This window comes from Kogia breviceps, chromosome 15 (assembly GCF_026419965.1).
Source record: "Kogia breviceps isolate mKogBre1 chromosome 15, mKogBre1 haplotype 1, whole genome shotgun sequence".
NCBI classification, from domain to species: Eukaryota; Metazoa; Chordata; class Mammalia; order Artiodactyla; family Physeteridae; genus Kogia; species Kogia breviceps.
The window spans coordinates 52413703-52435574 of NC_081324.1; the positions used below are offsets into that span (position 1 = coordinate 52413703).

The 21872-nt window shown below is 34.2% G+C and overlaps 1 protein-coding gene across 3 annotated transcripts in view; it reads left to right on the top strand.

Annotated features, from left to right (window-relative positions):
* ESCO1 (establishment of sister chromatid cohesion N-acetyltransferase 1) overlaps positions 1-21872 on the top strand; it is a 71732-nt gene that overhangs the window by 18965 nt on the left and 30895 nt on the right. For all 3 annotated transcript variants that reach the window (XR_010836975.1, XM_067015559.1, XM_067015560.1), the window contains exons 2-8: positions 3919-4021; positions 7687-7789; positions 8031-10162; positions 14320-14437; positions 16505-16565; positions 17488-17602; positions 20347-20478. Coding sequence is in view for 2 of the 3 variants with exons in the window: in XM_067015559.1 (XP_066871660.1) it covers positions 8615-10162; positions 14320-14437; positions 16505-16565; positions 17488-17602; positions 20347-20478 (1974 nt within the window). In the remaining variant the exon portion in view is untranslated. The remainder of the gene's footprint in view (positions 1-3918; positions 4022-7686; positions 7790-8030; positions 10163-14319; positions 14438-16504; positions 16566-17487; positions 17603-20346; positions 20479-21872) is intronic.

Sequence of the window (21872 nt, forward strand, 5' to 3'; positions counted from 1 at the left end):
TGTGTGAAATCTAAACAACAACAAAAACCCCCCAAAACAAAAGAAGCAAGATCATAAATACAAAGAACAGAGGCCAGGGTCAGTGAAATGGGTGCGGGTGGGGAGCCCAAAAGGTACAAACTTCCAGCTATAAAATAAGTAATTCATGAGGATGTAAAGTACAGCATGGTGATTATAGTTAATAATACTATATTGCATACTTGAAAGTTGCTAAGAGAGTAGATCTTAAAAGTTTTCATCACAAGAAAAAAAATTTTTGTAACTATGTAAGATGACAGATGTTAATTTAGACTTATTTTGATAATTTCACAGTGCATACACGGATCAAAATGATAATGTTGAACACCTGAAACTAGTAAAACGTCAGTTATACCTCAATTAAAAAAAAAACCAAAAAAAACCCCACAAAGCTACTATAATCAAGACTGTGGTACTGGCATAAGATCATATGGATCAGTGGAATAGAACTTAGAGTCCAGAAATAAACCCATATATTTATGGGCAATTGATTTTCAACAGGAGTGCCAAGGCAACTCAGTTAGTAAAGAATGGTGTTTTTAACAAATGGCACTGGTTCAGTTGGACATCTACATGCAAGAGAATAAAGGTTTTACCCCTACTTCCCACCAAAAATGAACTCAAGATGGATCAGAGATCTAAATGTAAGCTAGAACTGTAAAACTCATAGAAAACATAGATGTAAATTTTCATGGTCTTGGATTAGGTAATAGTTTCCTAAATATGACACCTTAAATCACAAGCAGCCAAACAAAAAGATAGATTGGACGTCATCAAATTTAAAAACCTTTGTACATCAAAGGACTCTTAGCAAAAATGTGAAAAGACAGCCAATAGAATTGGAGAAAAATATTTGTGGTTCATACATCTGATGAGAGTCTAATATCCAGGTAAAAAACTGTTTCAACTCAATGATAAAAGGAAAAATGACCAAATTTTTAAAATGAGGAAAGGATTCAAATAGACATTTCTCCAGAGAAGAAATACAGATAATAGGCACATGAAAAGATGCTCAACATAATTACTCATTAGGAAAATACAAATTAAAACTGCAGTGAGATACTACTTTATACCTAAAAGGATAACTAAAACTTTAAAAATTAATAATAAATGCTAACAGGGATGTAGAGAAATTGGAACCCACACACATAGCTGGTGGGAATGTAAAATGTTGCAGGTGATTTGGAAAACAGTCCCTCAGAAGTTAAACATAGAGTTTCCATATGGCCCAATGGTTATATTCTTAGGAAACTTGAAAACATGTTCACATAAAAACTCCTTCAGGATTATTCATAGCATTATTCAGGATAGCCAAAAAGTAGCAACAGCCCATCTAACAATCCATCAACTGATGGATAGGCAAACAAAATGTGATATATTTATACAATGGAATGGTATTTAGCCATAAAGCACAAGATATTACCGAAACATGCTGCAACCCTGCTTGAACCTTGAAAGCATTATGTTAAGTGAAAGAAGCCAACCACAAAGGGCCCACATGTGTTTATGATTTCATTTATATGAAACATCCAGAATAGCCAAATCCATAAAGACAGAAAGTGGATTTGTAATTGCCAGGGACTGGAAGGGGGGTGAGAAATAGAGAATGACTGCTAATGGATTTGGGGTGGTAAAAATATTCTGGAACTACTGGCAATTGTTGTACAACTCTGAATATACTAAAACCTACTAAATTGTACACTGTAAATAGGTGAATTTTATAGTCCTATCTCAAATTACATCTCAATTATAAATTTTTTTTTTTCTGACTATGCAGTGTAGCTTGTGGGATCTTAGTTCCTCATCCAGGGATTGAACCCAGGTCCTCAGCAGTGAGAGCACGGAGTCTTAACTACTGGACTGCCACGGAATTCCCAATTATAAAATGGTTTTTAAAAAATCACTTTAAACTTAAAAATATATTGGGTGATGTAATCTAAATATTTTAATGATTAAAATTTGAGTATATTTTATTATAAGGTACTGTTGGGAAATTGGATGTACTCTTAAATTCTCAGGTACTTTCTAACATATATCTTGTAAATTATCTTTCTATATAAATGTTATTGTGAGTTTTCTGAAGTGATCATTTTATGGGTTTTTTTGTTTTATTTTTTATTTTTGGCTGTGTTGGGTCATTGTTGCTACGTGCAGGCTTTCTCTAGTTGCGGCGAGTGGGGGCTGCTCTTCGTTGCAGAGCACAGGCTCTAGGCGCGCAGGCTTCAATAGTTGTGGCACGTGGGCTCAGTAGTTGTGGCTCATTGGCTCTAGGGCGCAGGCTTAGTAGTTGCACAGGCTTAGTTGCTCCCCGGCATGTGGGAACTTCCTAGACCAGGGATAGAACCCGTGTCTCCTGCATTGGCAGGCGGATTCTTAACCACTGCGCCACCAGTTAAGTCCCATGTTAAGTTTGATTATTGTTTTTTGGCCCCAATATTGACTTTATTAGAATTCTGTTAATTAGTTGGCTCTGGGTTGTGGAGGGATCTTGTCATTTTGTTAACAGGTTAGAGAATGCATTTCAGTCCTTGATTGCAAGATTTTATTTAATAGAAAGGGATGTTATTAAGTTGTATAATGCTAGGTTGATAATGATTTAACACGTAGGGCAAACTAAAGTGAAGTGATCCTTAGCATACCTGAACAGGTGAGTGACAAGTACTGTAGATTTGTGTATCAGTTAACCTTTTTATTATGGTAGGTCCCAACTGCCAAATGTTAAAATATTTAGAAATTGTGAGGAAAAGAAGTAAAGTAAGGTAATTCATCATTTTTAAAATTAAAATTCTTGGCGCTAAAGTAATAAAGGAAATTAAATGAATTTTCTGTTTTTTCAAGTTATTGTACCTCTGAGGCTTAATCTTGGGTAAATATGGAGCTTCCCAGAAAATTTAACTGCAATATGTATTAATCAGTTATTGCTGAATGAGAAACTGCCCTACAGCTCAGTGGTTTAAAACATTATTTATTTATTTAAAAAAAATTTTTTATTTATTTACCTTTTTTTTGAGGTACGCGGGCCTCTCACTGTTGTGGCCTCTCCCGTTGCGGGGCACAGGCTCCGGACGCACAGGCTCAGCGGCCATGGCTAATGGGCCCAGCCGCTCCGCGGCATGTGGGATCACATGTGGGATCTTCCTGGACCGGGGCACGAAGCCATGTCCCCTGCATCGGCAGGCGGACTCTCAACCACTGCACCACCAGGGAAGCCCCAAAACAGCAGTTATTTTTGCTTATGTATCTGTGGAGCTGCTGTGGCTGCTTAGGCTTAGCTGTGGGTGTGTGGGTGGGCTTTAATTCTCCCTGTGGGTTGGGCTTGGCACCTCATTTGGGGTTTGGCCCAGTCTTACTGTTTGTGTTTCTTCTGGGGGCCTAGGCTGAAGGGGCAGCATCTACCTGCTGAAACTCTTCTCGTGGTGATGACAGAGGTAACAAGAGGGCAAGATCAACTGCACAAAGATATTTCAAACCTCTGTTTGCATACTTTCTGCTAACACCCCATTGGCCAAATCATCAGATGCAAGGCTATGGGGGCAGGAGAGTATGCTCTGTCCACCATGAGGCCAAAGTAAGACATATGGTCAAGCTGAGCATCTGATGGGAAGGAAAATAATATACTCCTTACATGGAGGTGGGGTTTGGGATAGAAGGTAGTGGTTATTTTTGAAGAAAAACCAAATAAATCTATTATATGGTATAAAAAATGAGATGATGACCATATTGAGTTGCATGATTTTTGTATGTCAAGTGAAAAATCGTCACTAGATCATTGTTAGTCTAGCTTAGTCTAAGTTGTTTTAATACTTAATAGACAGTTAATAGGCAATACCGTTTTTGTATTCTAATGTTTTTTAATAGTTTGTTTTACTTTAGCTGTAGAATTCTTTTTTTTTTTTTAAGATTAACAACCAAACACACAGGAAGTTATTAGAAGCATCATTCATTAGAAGCATCATCCATCAACCTGAAGAAAAAAGTTATATGTGATTTTCATTTCAGGAAGGTAAGTGGCCTATACTATTACAATTCAGTGCCTTCAAAGATAATTGGCCAGTATGCCAAATATACTTAATATATTCAGAAAAATGTAACTTTTTTTGACAAGATTATATGTTTACATAATAAAATGGGGTAGTTAGTGAAAAGTAAGTTTTTTTTTTCCCACACTTCTCACATTTGGTCCCGTAGTTCTCTTTCCCAGAAGTCTTCACTATTACTAGTTTCTTGTGTATCCTTCCATACCTGTTGTGTGCATAAACACACATATGTTTCTATATCTTTCCTTCCTCCCACTGTCTCCCTTTTATTCTTTTTACACAAAGGGAAGTACACCCTGTTATGCACCTTGCATTATTTGGCTTAACAGTGTTTCTCGGTTGTAGGTCCATATCAGTTACTTACAGTTCTATTTTTTAGACAGATTTATTAAAGCATAATTTATGTTTAATAAACTGCACCCTTTTAAAGTGTACAATTTAGTGGATTTTGACAGATTTACACACTCTTGGAACCACCATCATAATCAAGATAGAGATCATTTCCATTACCTCCAAAAGTCTATCTCTCCCTCCACTCCTGACCCCAGGCAGTGACTCATCTGCTTTTTGTTACTGTAGATAAGTTTGCCTTTTCTAGAATTTCCAAAAAGTAGAATCATAGTTTGTATAGTCTTTGTTTCTAGCCTTTTTCATTTAGCATCATGATTGTGAAGTTCATTCATGTGGTTCCAGTAGTTTGTTCTCTTTGATTACAGAGTGTTCTGTTATGTTGACATACCACATTTTTGTATATATCCATTCACCCAACTTTTGGGTTGTTTTCAGATTTTGGTTATTGTACACAAAGCTGCTTTTAAGATTTTTGGACAAGTTTTTATGTGGAATGAACAGGATTCCTTCCTAAAAATCTTTGTTTACCTCAGAGTCTCAAAGATTTTTGCCTTTTTTTTTTCTTTTAGAGTTTTATAGTTTTACATTATGTCTGTGATCAGTCTCAACTTATTTTTGTGTGTTGTATGAGGTAAGTGTTGATTTTTTTTTTTTTCTATTGGATATCCAGTAGTTCCAACACTGTTTTTTTCAGACTTTTCTTTCAACTGACCATAAATGTATGTGTCTATTTCTGGATTTTCTTCCATTGATCTCTGTGTCCCTTTGTCTTGATTACTGTAGCTTTTTAGTAAGTCTTGAAATCAGATAGTTATTTCGAATTTTTTTTAAAGGGCTTTGACTATTGTATGTGGTGTTTTTTTTGTGGTTTTTTTTTTTTTTTTTTGCTTTTTCACATAAGTTTTAAAATCAGCTTGTCAGTTTCCGTATAAGAAGCCTGTGGGAATTTTGCCTGGAATTGACTTGAATCTCATCTCTGCTTTGACATGATTGCATGATATAGTATGAATGTATCATTAATTATAAAGCAGTTTATAATGATGGATGTTGTGGATTTTCAGTCTGTTAATCCAGTGTTCCAATGAATTTTGTATTTACTTGTGTCTGTGCACTTGTGCAAGTATATCTGTAATATAAAGTCTTGAAAATGAAATTGTTTGATATTTAGCATTTATAATATAGTATTGACTGATATTGACAGATTGTCCTGCATAGACATTGAATCACCTGCAGTAATATGAGAGTAACCTGTCACAAATCCTTGCTAATAAGACTGTGTTGTTAAAGACTTCTTGATCTTTTGCCAGTCTGATAGGTAAAAAATGGTATTTGGTTTGGTTCTAATTTGTTATTCTGTTATTATTTCACCAGCCATCTGTGGTTTACTTCTGGTGAATATATTATGGTGATAAGCTTATGATGTTTCTTGCCAGTATTTTTCCCCCAGTTTTATCCCTCAAACTTGAATTCTGTGACAAGGCTTGAAAGCGTTTCCCACTCTGAAGACAAATACTAAAATTCTCCCAAATTTTAATCTGTTTTTTATGGGGGGAGTTGTTTTATTATTATCATTATTTTTGGCCCCACCGCGCAGTTCCCCAACTGGGGATTGAACCCGTGCACTCGTTAGTGAAAGCACAAAGTCCTAATCACTGGACTGCCAGGGAATTCCCATGGCAAACTTATCAAAATCTTTTTTTATCCATTGTGCTAGATGCTTTGACCCTTTTAATCTGGACACTCATGTCTTTTAATTATAGGAAAATTTCTTGAATTCTTGATTTTTTTTCAGTGCTTTTTCTCTGTTTTCTAAAACCACAATTACTGAACTATTCTCCTTTTTCTTCTCTTTTGTCTCCTATTTGCCACCTTGCTGTTTTTGTTCTACTTTATAGGAGATCTCCTTACCTTTATCTTCTATTGCTCCTATTGACTTTTTAATTTCTTTAATATGAGTTTTAATTTTCAAGAGTTCCTTTTTGTACTGTGAACGTTCTTATATATTTGTTTCATGAATGAATTAACTTATTTTTAGTTTTTGTCTGTGCATTGTTTTTTTCTTCCAAGCTACTTCCTCCCTGGTTTTTTAAGGTTCTCCTCTTGTACGTGGTGATTCTGGTTTTGCTCATGGTTACAAGTGAGACACTAAAAACTGATTGGAAACTGTGTTTGGATGGTGGGTAGTCTCCTGCTGGTAGGGTGTGAGTGAGTGTGTGTATGTCTGTGATTAATGACTGTGGGCCCTATCAGTATATTTTAGGTCTTTCTCTAGTTTTGTCAAATTCATTAGAAAATGATCTTTTAGTTTCCTTCCTAGAATGCATAGACTAGGCTGCTGTCCTCTGGGAGTCTGTGAGTAGGCAAAGAGGGTTTGGGGTGGAAGGATTGGGTTTCAGTAATCAGTATGTGTACTGCTACTTACTGTTGTCAGTATGATACTTCCTCCCTCAGCTGTGATTGTTGAGCCCACAGAGCAAAGACCTTTTGTTTTACTCCTTCCAAAAATTTATACCAGTCTTCAGGGGTAGTCTTCTGGGTGGTAGTAATTGGAATGGCTGTGTGTCAGTCTTTCCCCTTTTGTGAATCCCATTTTCCTCCCCATATCCCATCTCCTGGTACTGCCAATTTCTGCTTCTTGAGGGATTCTGTGGTTTACGTAGAGCTGCTTCTCACTTGGCTTGCCTCAATTTCTAGTTTAGGATCAGGTTTTTTTGAGTCTGGAGGTTAGTTATTTGTCTTTCTTTGTAGCTTCTGTACATTTAATTTTTATCATCTACACTTTTGTTCTTCATCCTTTGGGTTTATGGTTTTGTCTTGCTTCGTTTTAATCTGTTGCTCTGTTTTTTAGTGGGTATTACATGAGAGTAGAGGTAAATGTGTGTGTTTAAATCTGCCTTCTTTACTGTGTGTCACTGTTTTTCTATGAATATAGTTATTTATGTGTACTGTTTTTCCTCAAAATAGGATTTTACTAGCTTAACCATTATATGTCTATATTATGAATTGTTTTTTGTATTTTAAAACTTTTTTTAAAACATAAAATGGATTTCATCGATGAAATAGAAATGTTGTATTTCATTGGATGCATGTACCATAGTTTACTTCAGGTTAGAAATACTAAAATTAAGTGCTATGTGTAAACTGAGCTCTGAAGACTAATGGTAGGATAGGATAAAATTATGGAGTATAGATTAACATGTTGGTTAATAGATTTGATGAGATGTAAATGAATGATTACATCTTTGTACCTTTTAAACATTTTAAAATATTTTACTTTTAGGTGCTGTGTAATGTGTTGAAAGGAAATTATAAGGAATGATTTTGTCAAATTTTTATGAGTTATGGTGGCTGAAAGATCAATTCTTTCTTGTGGGAAAGGAAATGTAAGTAACCTCAAGGAATAGATTGATTTTCAACTATTGTGTGCTTACATAAGACAGGTTTTCCATTATTTATAAGACTGTACTTGGGATACTTTTTTCTGTTAGCCTTAAGTATACAGACTAAATAATTTAAAAAGAGAAGTTAGAGTTTATGTAAGTCATGGTTATTTCTGAATAGTATCAGCATTGCTAAATTTCTTGAATTGTACAAAATTTAATTTTAATTTTTTTATTTTTCCAGAAATGGCAGCACAAAAGGAAATCTATATTAATAGACTATTTTATTAAGCGGAAGTGGTTAGATAAGAACTTTAAACGAACAGACTCAACAAACAAGGAAAGAAACGTGTTAACTGTAAGACATGTTTCCAGTGAATCAAAGTCCAATAACTGTAGACTTCAGAAGAAAAAAGTTTTCAAAAACTTTGTCAAAACAGACAGGTCAGTGATAAATAACTCCTCCAATAATAGGGCTAGCCCTGAAAACTGATATTAATTGAATAAAATTAACAAAATAGATCAAACTTGAATTAAAATTTTTTCATAAAAAGTTCTGAAAATATCAGATTAGATTTAAATTTTCCTCAAATTTCTATTGCCTCGTCCAAAGTAAACCAAATATCTTTCAACCTTCATGCCAGCTTTTCTCATGTCATAAGGATGACAGAAATCTTAGCAAACTAGTATTTTTGTTGAAAATGTATATTAGTATCAGTTGATTTTTAAGACCTGCTGCTCAGTAATAGTACTAGACATTCAACATTTACAACTACCAGGACACAAAAATCTCAAAAACTACTCAGAAAAGGAAGACCTTACTCAGGAATGATGTCCATTCAGGAGAAATCAAAAGAAAATTCCTCCAGTGTTATTAAAAAGAGTGAAGATAAGAATCTAGAAACACAAATTCAAGGTTCTCAAAAGAATCTAGTAAAAAAATCAGGTCCAAAGGAAGCTATAAAATCACTGGTTAAATCTTCCAATGAAAGTAAAGTCAATCAGCCTGAATTAGGAACATACATGAGCACAAGGTCAGCATCCAGTGATAAAAAAGCTAGTAAACCTATTAATAAAAATATGGTGACTGTAAAGGGACATTCACAACAAGAATCTACAAAGCAGAAGAAATTATCTCAGAAAAAGTCAGTGCACAAAACCCCTAAATCAAATGAACAGCTTAATCGGAGATCACAAAGACTACAACAGTTAACAGAGGTTTCAACAAGGTCTCTGCGTAATAGAGACATTCAGGGTCAAGTTCAAGCAGTTAAACAGAGTTTGCCACCAACAAAAAAAGAGCACTGTAGCAATACTCAGAGTAAATCTAATAAAGTTAAAACAAATCAGAAACATGTGAAAAGAAAAGCACTGGAAATAAAGTCTGATTCTAAAGAGGATGAAAATTCTGTAACTAATGAAGTAATAAGTTCCCCAAAAGGAAAAAAACGCAAAGTAGAGCATCAGACAGTTTATACTTGTAGTTCTCAGTGCATAAAAGGATCTGAAAAGTGTCTTCAGAAGAATACTAGAAAAGAGGAAACAAAATCTGTGCCTGTAACTTCTTTTGAGATAAAAAGATCAAAAATGGCTACTTCAGTGGTCTCTAAAAAGAATGAGATGAAGAAGTCAGTTCATACACAAGTGAATACTAGTGCAAAATCCCAAAAAAGTCCACAGCCATCAGTGCCTGAACAAAGTATAGATAATGAGCTGGAGCAAGCAGGAAAGAGCAAACGAGGGAGCATTCTCCAGCTCTGTGAAGAAATTGCTGGTGAAATTGAGTCAGATACTGTAGAAGTAAAAAAGGAATCTTCACAAATGGAAAATGTAAAGGAGGAGAAGCCTACAGAAATAAAATTGGAAGAGACTGATACTGAAAGACAAATACTTCATCAGAAGGAAACAAGTCAGGATGTTCAGTGTAATCGTTTCTTCCCCAGTAGAAAAACAAAGCCTGTGAAATGTATTCTAAATGGAATAAACAACTCAACTAAAAAGAACTCCAACTGGACTAAAATTAAGCTCTCAAAATTTAACTCTGTGCAGCAGAATAAATTAGAGTCTCAATTTTCCCCTAAACTGTGCTTATTACGACCCAGTTTTTCACTGCCTGCATTAGAAATGCATCATCCAGTGACTCAAAGTACATTTTTAGGGTCAAAACCACACGATGATAAAAATAAAGCTTGCCAGCAGGAAGAAATGAAAGAAATTAATTCTGAAGAAGTTAAACTTAATGATATTACAGTTGACATTAATAAAACCCCAAAAAAGCCTCCTGAAAATTGTTGTTTGGGTAATCAGATAAAACCACCTCCTGATCAGCCTTTGGATAACCAGAAGAAAGATTCTTTTGAATCAACACCAGATAAGGTAATCTATTTTCATCATGTACATAGAGGTGTCTGAGTAATTTCTGATAAGATTTAAATGTTTACAACATATTTTAACTTAAGAATTAAGTTGTAAAAGGTTGAGGAATTCTATTTTATTAACCCAATCTTGTGAGTGATAGAACTTACTGACGCCTTTAGATGTCTCATATTTACATGAATGCTTGTCATTGTTTCCTTATTTTCATCCTTCATTTTTGTTTTATTTGAAGCATAAACCTGTTGAAGTCTAGCTTTTCTTTTTCCTTTAACACACTGATTTGTTTCCTTTTTCTATTAATTGTGACCACAGAAACTATGTTTCATAGTGAGTGACTAAAATGTAGAACTTGAAGTTGGGCCCAATTCTGACCAAGTTGTTAAAATTAATTTCAGCTGGCACAAATCAACTTCCCCCACCTGATAAAATTTAAAAGTTAAACATTTCTAATAGTAGAGACGTCTTTTGGTTTGACTTGTGCGGCCATTTTAAACCATTGGCAAATACAGTGTCTGAAAGATGTAAATAATTCAGTCCTCAGGCTAAGAATAAAATTGTAGTGGTCAAGAATTTTTAAGATGGAAAAGTAAATTGAAAAACAGAATCTAAATAGCTGGAAGAAACTTGAATGATTATCTGAGAAGTAGTTTTGAAACCTTTAAAAGCAGCTGAGCCCATTTCTTTCCAAATTAAATCATAGGTAAAATACCAATATATAAAAGCAATAGGCAGAAATTTTATATGTGTCAAACTTTAGCGCTCTATAATACTGATTTTTAGAACTCCACCAATTTGTTTTAGTTATTTAATTTTATAATGAGAAAGCTGAGAGCAATAGAGGAATGTGGGTTAGGTCATATGTTTGGTTGTGCAAATAGATTTGAATTCAGGTGTTCAGATGCTCAGCCCATCATTCTTTCTACAGAGAGATACTCTGAATATTAGAAGATCATTTGAGAAAAAATTCGTGGGTAGAGGAAAAAAGTCAAGTCACTTTAAAGTTTTAGGAGTGATTTAAAGTTCTCTTTTGAGGCATTTGGGTCTAGAATCAAATTTGAGTAAGGAGTCAGGGCTTGTGTCAGAAGCCCCGAAAATAGATTATTGTCTGCTGTCCTGGACTAAAATTGAAAGTGAACTTAACGGGAACAGATATAATGTGGTACTCTTAGATTTTATTTTCTGTGCAAACGTGAATGGAAGCGTCAATTAGAAGACAATTATTCAAATAGTGACAGTAATTAAAGTAAGTAGTGAGCGGTAGAATGAGTAGTAAGTGTGGCCTCTTGCAGACACAGAGTGGCTTTCTCTTCAGGGTGTGCCTTTGTCAAAAATTGACAGCCTACACTCCAGGTGTAGTTGCAGAGTGTATTCTTTTAACTCCTTGCTGCATAAATGCCTGTCAAAATTCAAAAGGCAGATAGTTTATGGGGACTATGTTGAGAAATAAGAAATCCATTCCTTTGGACTAACTACTAGAATAGAGATGTTTAGTTAGACTACATTATTTTGATCTTCTATAATGCTGCTTTTACTGAGATGTGCTTTGGATTTATGTAATACCTCTATCTTGAGGAATGTTATGAGTAACAGTCCTGTGTAACTTGTGTTAAAATTTTTATTTACATAAAAATTTACATGGGAAGTCTTGAGTTTTAAACGTTTAGAATACTACAGAGAGACCAATATTATACTTGTGTCTACGACCCAAATTTGACAAAAATTAACATTTTATTGACTTCAGGTCTTTTAAAATAAGAAAAGTATGTTACAGATATAAAGACCATATTTCCCTCTACTTTCCATTCACCTCTCTCCCCAGAGTTAAATATGCTTCTAAAGTTGGTATGGATATTTTGTTTTTATTTTTGATTTCACTGTGTATGTATATATATCTATTATAAAGAATACTTAGCATTGTTTGTATTTTAAATGTTTACATAAAAGCTAACATAGTTTGTGTGTGTATATTCTATATACACATATTTTTTGCAACTTGATTTTGTGCAATCAGTACATTAGATATTTATTAATACATGGGTATTTTAATAGTTGTAAAGGAATATACCAGTTTATTTATGTTTTTCTCTGTTAAAGCACTTTTAAGTTGTTTCCAACTTTTTCACTGATACCAACAATATGATCACTATCACAGAGTGGTCAGGAGATGTGGTGGTGACCACATCATTTCAAGACATATTTGACTGCCTGCTGCATCCGAGACACTGTGCTAATAAGGCTACATAAGATGATGTTTCCTGCCTTTAAGGAATTTACATTGTGCTAGTCACTTAGAAATTTCTCTTCTTCCCATAAACGCTAAGATGTTTTAGTTCAGCCATCATAGGAGCTTTTGTTAATGAACACTGCCTCTTTGTTAGGCAGAGGAGAGCTTCATATAATTGTCACCACATTCTACAGCATAAGTTCTGTTATTATCCATATATTACAGGTGAGGAGAGTGAAGCTTAGAGATTTAAGTGAGGTTTAAAGATCCATGTAAGTGATGGAGTCAGGCTTTGAACTGAGATTGGCTTCAGAATCTAGCTGGATTTATACTTGGGGAAATAGGAGAATGTAAAAAACAATCCTTAAATCATTTGAAAACTTTTTCTGTGGCTGCTTGTAATTTTGCTCTTTTTATTATAAGGTGTCAGTCCCAGCAGTACTGAAAAATGATGATGGCTGATAAGGCTGAGCATCTGATAGCCCTTCTCTGAATTTTTTGGGCTGAATTTAAATTATTTGGGTTTTATGAATTTTAAAGCTCAATTATTTTATGATTTTTTTTTTTTTTTTTTTTTTTTTTTTTTTTTTGCGGTACTTGGGCCTCTCACTGTTGTGGCCTCTCCCGTTGCGGAGCACAGGCTCCAAACACGCAGGCTCAGCGGCCATGGCTCACGGGCCTAGCCACTCCACGGCATGTGGGATCTTCCCGGACCGGGGCACGAACCCAAGTCCCCTGCATTGGCGGGCGGACTCTCAACCACTGTGCCACCAGGGGAAGCCCTTATGATTTGTTTTTTAAACTAGTAATTTACTAACTTCCTAATGGAGATTAAGTAGTAACATGTAATTGTTCTTACCGTTTTTAATTTTTCTGCTTTTTAATGACAAAAATGTTCATTTTTCAAAAGTGTAATGTTCAAAAATAATGTTACATGTTCTTTGTAACAATCGCAATACAGATAGATACACACACATACATACATACACATAGAAAGTTAATTGTTCACCTCCTCATTTCCTTTTCTTTGAGACAGCTAATGTTGATAGAGTTTGTAGTATTTTCCTTCAGTAGTTATTGAGTATCTGCTTTGACAAGAGTTCTGATTTAGGGGCTCTTGGGAATACAAAGATAAATATAATAATAATAGTCTTTGCTCTTAAGAGTTATAGGAGATTAATAGAAAACAAATAACTAATTCAAAATAGGAAGTGATAAGGGCATGAAAGACAGATGAAGTAGATGGAAAATTTGGGGAAAGGGGATGGGAAAACTTGGAGGAGACTTCATGGGAGGGGTTAATATTTAAGTAATGACTTGAGTTTATACAGGGGGTAAGGTGTTCTAGATTAGCACTATCTACTAGAAATATAATGTGAGCCACATAAATCATTTAAAAATTTCTGGTAGCCACATTTAAAAAAAAAGAAATTGGTAAAATTAATAGATTTTATTTAACTTGTCATATAAAAATACTATTATTTCAGCGTGTCATGAATTTTAAAAGTTGAGGTGTTTTACGTTTTTGTACTAACACCTCAAAATCTGGTGTGTGATTTACATTTGTAATAAATCAGTCATACTAACCACATATTAAGTCCTCGGTAGTGAGAAGTTACAGTGGCTATTAATGGACATTGAGGTTTAGGTAGATGATACTCAGAAAAAGTATAGAGCCAGGCAAATATGGAATATATCTGTTGGAGAGGTAAATTTTTCGATCTAGTGTGAAGAGGAATAGTAGAAGTTGATGCTGAGAAGGGTGGCTTATAGGGAGATCATAAAGAGACTTTTAAGGCATATCTGTGTGAATTATTCCATATATTAGCTTAAATTTTCTTAGTATAGTGCTAAAATTCACTGAAAGTATTGGGATAAGACCCAAAGGTTGATATAAAAGCAAATATTAACGTTTTGAATTATATGTGCTTAGAATTGCAGCTTATGTTTGGAATCTAAGCTTGAAAACAATCCAGTGGAAAATACCACTACTACTGTTTCAACTCTGCTCAGTCAAGCAAAAATTGATACAGGGGAAAGTAAATTTCCAGGTAATACTTTGAAAATATTGTTCGAATTTCACAGTGGTCAGACATATTTTTGTCAGCATAACAGTAGACTATATCCACTACCAAATAAGCCTGTTAAATCCTTCTTTTAACCATTATGTTTTTCTGATGTGTGATTATCACCATTCTTTGAAGGGGGAGAATTGGTTCTGTTGATTGGCTTGTTTATAGTACTTAAGATGATTCTTTGATTCCCTACCAAAAATTCTTTTGTTTATCAATCTTTTGTTTGTGGACTTACTTTCTGGAGAAGTGTTACTTAATGAATTGCTTAAATTAGTGGTAGCAGTTTATTTCTCAAGTATAAATGACTGTGCTTTACCACTTCAGGTTCTTATCTTTAACTCTTAATCACTCAGTTTTCCATCTTAGTAATTCTATCTTTGAATTAAGAATTTAATCAGTTGCTGCAGTTTGTCCACTTATACCATAAAAAAACTTTTATTTTTGTAAACTTATGAAAATTTTGGGGGGAATTCCATGGCGGTCCAGTGGTTAGGACTTGGCACTTTCATTGCCGGGATCCGGGTTCAACCCCTGGCCCGGGAACTAAGATCCTGCAAGCTGTGTGGCGTAGCCAAAAGAAAGAAAAAAGAAAAATTGGGCAAGTATTATTTGAATTCTTGGATGGGGATTAGTTCACCTATATCAGATGAAGCACCACGAGAAACAGAAAAAAAAATTCCTAATTTCTGTTGTTTCTCCCTGGTAAAGGAAAGATACACTTGGAGCAAAATATTGAGTTCAGATAATTGCTTCCATTGCATGTCATTTAACCTTTTCTCTTAGTGGGGGAAGGCGAAGTATAATATGAACACAAGAAATGCATTTATTCATTAGAAAATAAATGGATTATTGCATTATTTGATTAGTAATGTGATTAAAACTCCAGAGACTACAGGATTTTTTTTGTTTGGGTTTGGTTTTTTTTTTTTTTTTTTTTTTGTGGTATGCGGGCCTCACTGTTGTGGCCTCTCCCTTGCGGAGCACAGGCTCCGGACGCGCAGGCTCAGCGGCCATGGCTCACGGGCCCAGCCGCTCCGCGGCATGTGGGATCCTCCCAGACCGGGGCACGAACCCGTGTCCCCTGCATCGGCAGGCGGACTCTCAACCACTGCGCCACCAGGGAAGCCCTGGGTTTGGTTTTTTATAAATGTATATATTTATATTTTATTTTTGACTGCGTTGAGTCTTTGTTGCTGTGCGCGGACTTTCTCTAGTTGCAGTGAGCGGGCGCTGCTTTTCTTTGCGGTGCTTGGGCTTCTCATTGCAGTGGCTTCTCTTGTTGCGGAGCATGAGCTCTAGGCTCACGGGCTTCAGTAGTTGCAGCTCGCGGGCTCTAGAATGCAGGTTTAGTAGTTGTGGCGCACGCACTTAGTTGCTCCGTGGCATGTGGGGTCTTCCTGGGCCAGAGATCAAACCCTTGTCCCCTGCATTGGCAGACGGATTCTTAACCACTGTGCCACCAGGGAAGTCCTACAGTTTTTTTTTTGGTTTGTTTGTTTTGGGTTTTTTTGCGGTACGTGGGTCTCTCACTGTTGTGGCCTCACCCATTGCGGAGCACAGGCTCCAGACGCACAGGCTCAGTGGCCATGGCTCATGGGCCCAGCCTCTTCGCGGCATGTGGGACCTTCCAGGACCGGGGCACAAACCCGTATCCCCTGCATCAGCAGGTGGTATCTCAACCACTGTGCCACCAGGGAAGCCCTTACAGGTTTTTTTAAACATGTTTTCATTTATTTCCATTTAGAGATTGTATAATTATGCAAGCATTTAAACAGTTTCCTTTATTGTTCAGTGCTAGTAATTATTGGTGAAACTAGAGACAAACTTGATCTACCATTAGATCTCTTTGCAGCTCTGTAGAGCCTTTTTGCCTCTTCTCTGAAGAGTAATTTCTAGGAAGGCGCTCTAATTTTATCAAATGGTGTTTATTAAAAATAAAGCATTTAGTGCACTGAGGTTTTGTCTTTATTATAATTTTTAACCATTAGGTGGAGAGCTAGTACAAAGGCTTAGTACATAACCCATCTTTTGATTAAATCACAGGTTCAGCTCCCAAACAGCACAATATACTCACTAACCAAACATCTAAGACCAGTGATAACAGGTAAGGTATTAGTTTAATATAAGTATAAATATGAGAACTTAAGGATTTTATACCTGTAAGTTTTGAGTTTGGGGGTTTTTCCCCCTGAAAGGTTGTGCTAGTAACCATCAGTTTTTCACATAGAGGTTATACAAGTTCTCTTTTCATTTTAGTTTTTTCTATGTCTGTACATACTATTTCATAGCTTTTATTTTTTTACTTAATGTGTTATAGGCATCTTTTCTACATTCCTTCCTCATGCTTTTAAATTCTGCAGTAGATTTCATTGTGTGAATATTCCATTGTTTAACAATTCTCTACTTTATAGAATTTTTGGTTGTTTCTAGTTTATTTCTATCAGAAAAAAAAGTCCTGCAATAAACACATATATCTTTGTCCACTTTTCTGACTATATCTAGGATAAATTCATAGCTATAGGACTTAACCTGCATTGCCAGATTTCCCTGCAAAGTGGTTGTGTCTTATACTCCCAGCAGCCATGTTTGAGAATGCTCCTTTTTCCCAAAAACCCCCATGATATGAGTATTAGCAACATGTAAAAGTGTTTTCAGTAGCTTAAAAGCTTTTTGTTGTCTTTAATTTCAAAATTAAATTAGTATGATTTTTTAGCTTTACTCATTACTGAAAACAGTATTTAGGACAAACTGTAGTGACTTAAATTGCTAAAACGATGAAATGTAAAACTTACTCATACTATAGTTAGTGCTGCAGTTTTTTGTTTATTTGATGCAAGTTAGTTGTTTCTTTGGGTTTCCTTCCTTGTTTTGGTTTTTAAAAGGTTATTTTTCCCCCCTTGGAATTGATATTTGTCAGTGTTGTATAGAAAATACGTTTTTTTTTTCCTACCAGTGATTTGAAGTGATATGAATCTATAACATTTAATAGTTTTTGTTTGTTTGGTTGGTTGGTTGTTTTTTTAAAGGGAGATACCACCAAATCATTCTTGGCCTAAGTGTAATTCCCATTTGGAGATAACAATTCCAAAAGAATTGAAACTAAAAGAAGCAGAGAAAGCTGATGAAAAACAGTTGATCATAGTAAGTATACAACTTGACCTTTTTGGAGAAATGTTATAAACATCTTATTTATGCACATTGTCAAGGAATAAATTCATTTTTTTCCTAAAGAGCTTTTTTGTCGCCATAAGTCTTAATTATAGAAATATTCTTTGTATTACGACAGCCACCCCCCCCCAGTGATTCCATCCTGTAACAAATAATAAAAATTCAAATTTCCATACTTCTAGTTTTATTTACAACAGATTGACACTTTATTTCACATTTGTTATTTCTTAAATGTGTCATTTGATCACTACCTTTTTTTAGTAGTTTAAATATTAAAATAATGTGGAGCTTAATAAATAAGATGATTTTAAATATCTGTATTTTAGTGTATGTTATAATTTTAAAACTACATTTTACAGGAAGATAAACCAATAGTTAATTTGAATTAGAAAATAAGTACAATTTGGTGGCAAGGTGGAAAAGAGGGAGATATTTTGGTTGATTAAAAATCTAATTTGAGTGAGCACAGTATAAAAAAATGAAGAACCCAAAATAATAGGAACATTTAATGTAGTTCCAGTTAACATAATTAATAGGATTTTTTGGTACTAGATGATTGTTGATAACTTTAATATGGGAGAATAACTTTGTAAGAATTGTCTAGAAATTTTTGAGAAAGATTAGTGAGGGAAAAAGTTGTTTCATCGAATTTAATGTTTCTGTTGTCAAATCAGTATGATAGTGAAACAGGATTAGACAAGTACAATCTAGAGCTGCACTGTCCAATATGGTAGCCACATATGACTGTTGAGCACTTGAAATGTTGCTTGTCACAACTGAGGTATGCTCTATGTGTAAACATATATACTGCATTTCAAAGATTAGTACAAAAAAAGCATATAAAGTATCTCACTAATTTTTAAAAATATTTAATACATGTTGAAATTATAACATTTGGGATATGTTTTGTTAAATATATTATTAAAATTAATTTTACCTGTTTGCTTTTGCAGTCTTTAATGTGACTACTAGTAAATTTAAAATTACCTTTGTGGATCACATTTCTGTTGGATAGTGTGCTGGTCAAGAGTTGATGGTAATGATGATGATGTTAATGATCATAATAGCAGCTAATATTTTTGAATGCATTGTTCCATCTCTTCCATTTAATTAAATTAAGCCTTATAAAAAAGTATGAGATAGGTACTACTATTATTTTCCATTTACCAGTGAGGAAACTAAGGTAGCTGCTTACTCATTACTATGAAAACTGCCTTCTTGAAGAGATTTGTATACCTGTATTCATTATTCACAGTAGCCAAAAGGTGGAAGCAGCTAAAGTGTCCGTCAGTGGGTGAATGGCTGAACAAAATGTGTTGTATATGTATACAGTGGAATATTATTCAGCCTTTAAAAAGGAAGGTAATTCTGACATGTTATAATATGGTTGAACCTTGAGGACATTATCTAAGTGAAATCAGTCAGTCACAAAAAGATAAATACTGTATGATTCTACTTACATAAGGTACCTAGAAGTCAAATTCATAAAGATAGAAAGTAGAATGGTGGTTTCCAGGAGCTGGGGGGGCAGTGTTGGGGAGCTGTTGTTTAATGGGTATAGAGTTTCAGTTTTTTGTTTTGTTTTTGTTTTTTTTGGCTGCTCCTTGCGGCATGTGGGATCTTAGTTCCCTGACCAGGGATCGAACCTGTGCCCCCTGCAGTGGAAGTGCAGAGCCATAACCACTGGACTGCCAGGGAAGTCCCTAGAGTTTCAGTTTTGCAAAATAAAAATAATTCTGTAGATTGGTTGCACAACAATGTGAGTGTACTAAATACTACTGAACTGTACACTTAAGAATGGTTAAGATGGTAAATACTATGTTTTATATCTTAACCACAATTAAAAAAAAATTTTTTTTAACTCCCTGAAATTTCAGGTAACATTTTGTCAATAGTTTGAATCTTTTAGAATGAACTTCTCTTTAGTTTTATATTAGAATCTTTTATTTGCCATTTGATTTCTTTCTGCTCTGTGACCCTAGCTGTAAGGCACTAGCATACAGTTATCTGAGATCCTTTTATTTTTTTCCTGTAATTAGTTGAAATTCTACAGTTTTAGAGCAGGGAAGATAAAGGGATTATGCTTTTTTTAGTTAATATATTATTCTTAAAGTTAGATCATATTGCTGTAATTTTTCTTGTTAAATAAGGACAAGAATAGAAAACCTTTTGTAAACAATTACTATTCTACAGCACAAGTATGAATTACTGGAGTACAGGTGATTATAATCAGTCTTTTATACATATTTGATATAAAGAAAATAGAAAATGTTTAATTTTACCTTTTCTCAAGAGTTTCTGGTGACATAAATACTCTTTTTAATGTAACTAGAGCAAAACCAAAAATGTCTATGAAACATTATTTCTTCTAAACTTTAGCAGTATAATTATTCACAGATACAAAATACATACTAGTTCTTATTTATAAAGTATTTGCTGTTTGGGGCTTTAGAACTAAGATTGTAGTGTTAAAGATACTTCTCAGTTCCTTTCAGTTGTTATTAAATGCTGTGGAGTGAGTGATTACTAAAATGGAAAACAGTTCTTAATAAAATTACATACACATTTCAGAGATTAACATCTTAGTTTTTATAATCAACATTGAATGTTATTTTAAACACTTCTCACTCTATGTTCATGTTATAGCTTTAGAGGCTGATGTTCTGGAATTATTCTTTTGGGGGGGAAAAAACCTTCTGTTTGTTTTTTATAAATAGGATGCAGGACAAAAAAGATTTGGAGCAGTTTCCTGTAATGTTTGTGGCATGCTTTATACAGCTTCAAATCCAGAAGATGAAACACAGCATCTGCTCTTCCACAACCAGTTTATAAGTGCTGTAAAATATGTGGTAAGTGGAATTCATGACTTCTAAAATGCAGAATCAGATACTTAAGAGATGAATTGCCAAATTTAAGTCATTGAAAAATTTTTGTCTTTAGGAAATGGTAATATATACAAAGCCCTTGTAGTATATATACAGGCTTATTTTAAAACAGAGCCAAACATAAAACCCAGCAAATTTATTCTGGCTGGTGTATGTTGTGGGATTTTTGAATTTAAGTTATATTTTTAAAGTGTTATTGAACCTCTTCTAACAAGTAACACTGTTCAACTTGAGTATTTTAAAAATGTCCTTTGATTTTAATAATTATTAACTATTGATAAGCCTGCTTAATATTCAGTATAGCTTGACACACTTTTTATTTGAGGGATTGATAGTGCTGTATATTACACCAGATAGACTGGGGATTTCCTTAACTTCTCTTTGCTAATGTGAGAGCTTTTCTTAATAAAATTAAAGAGAAAAATTCTTGATGGTTAAAACCTCAGAATTTGTAGTATACTTAAAAGAAAATCCCACAAAGTAAATAAGTTTTAGTATGTATTTTTTGATGTATGTGCATTTGAGGCATAATGGGTATTATTTAATACTTGTTTTTGGAAGTAGCCAAATTTTAAATAATTCTGAACCATTTCAGATATCTTGTGAAAATAGTAATTTAATGTAATTGCTGTTTACCCATATCTGAAATGGAATTTATTTTTATTTTATACATGTTACCTTCAGTACTGTACACTCACATTAATAAGACCTCCAGGATATCTGAACTGAGATCACCAATTCATTTCATATAGGCACCAGATGTTGGATTATTTAAAGATCTTTATTGGCTTCAGTTAAATTTGTATCCTTACCTTTGGTTCAAGGATTTATATTCATGGTTTTATTTATCCAGTTACTCCCTCCCAAGATAAGTGGGGTTTTCTTTTTTTGGTTCCCTTCTGTGATGATCCTTTATATTCCTTATTTCGTCTGCTTTTCCACACATACACCCTCCTACTGCTTAACTAAATAAAATATAAGGTGTGTGGACATAGAATATCTATAGCTAGATATTGATTTGTCACTTGAAATTTGTACTTTTCCAACTTGACTGTATTAATATCCTTACAACTTGAAAAGAAAAATAGCTCTATCAGGCAGCTAAATTATAGAATACTTCTTTGGCAAAAATATTCATTTATTTTACATACATGAATCTGGTAGAAGTTAAAATGTGTTCTACTCAAGTTACATTATTTGATTCTTGCAAGCAGTTTCCTCAAATTATAAAAAGATTTGGATTAAAAGACTTAATTCTTTATTTTAAAGGAAGTTCTTAATTTCTGACACAATCTGTAAAGAAATCAACTAGGAATTAATGCACTCTGCTCTTCCACAATACCAAAAGAAATTAGTTT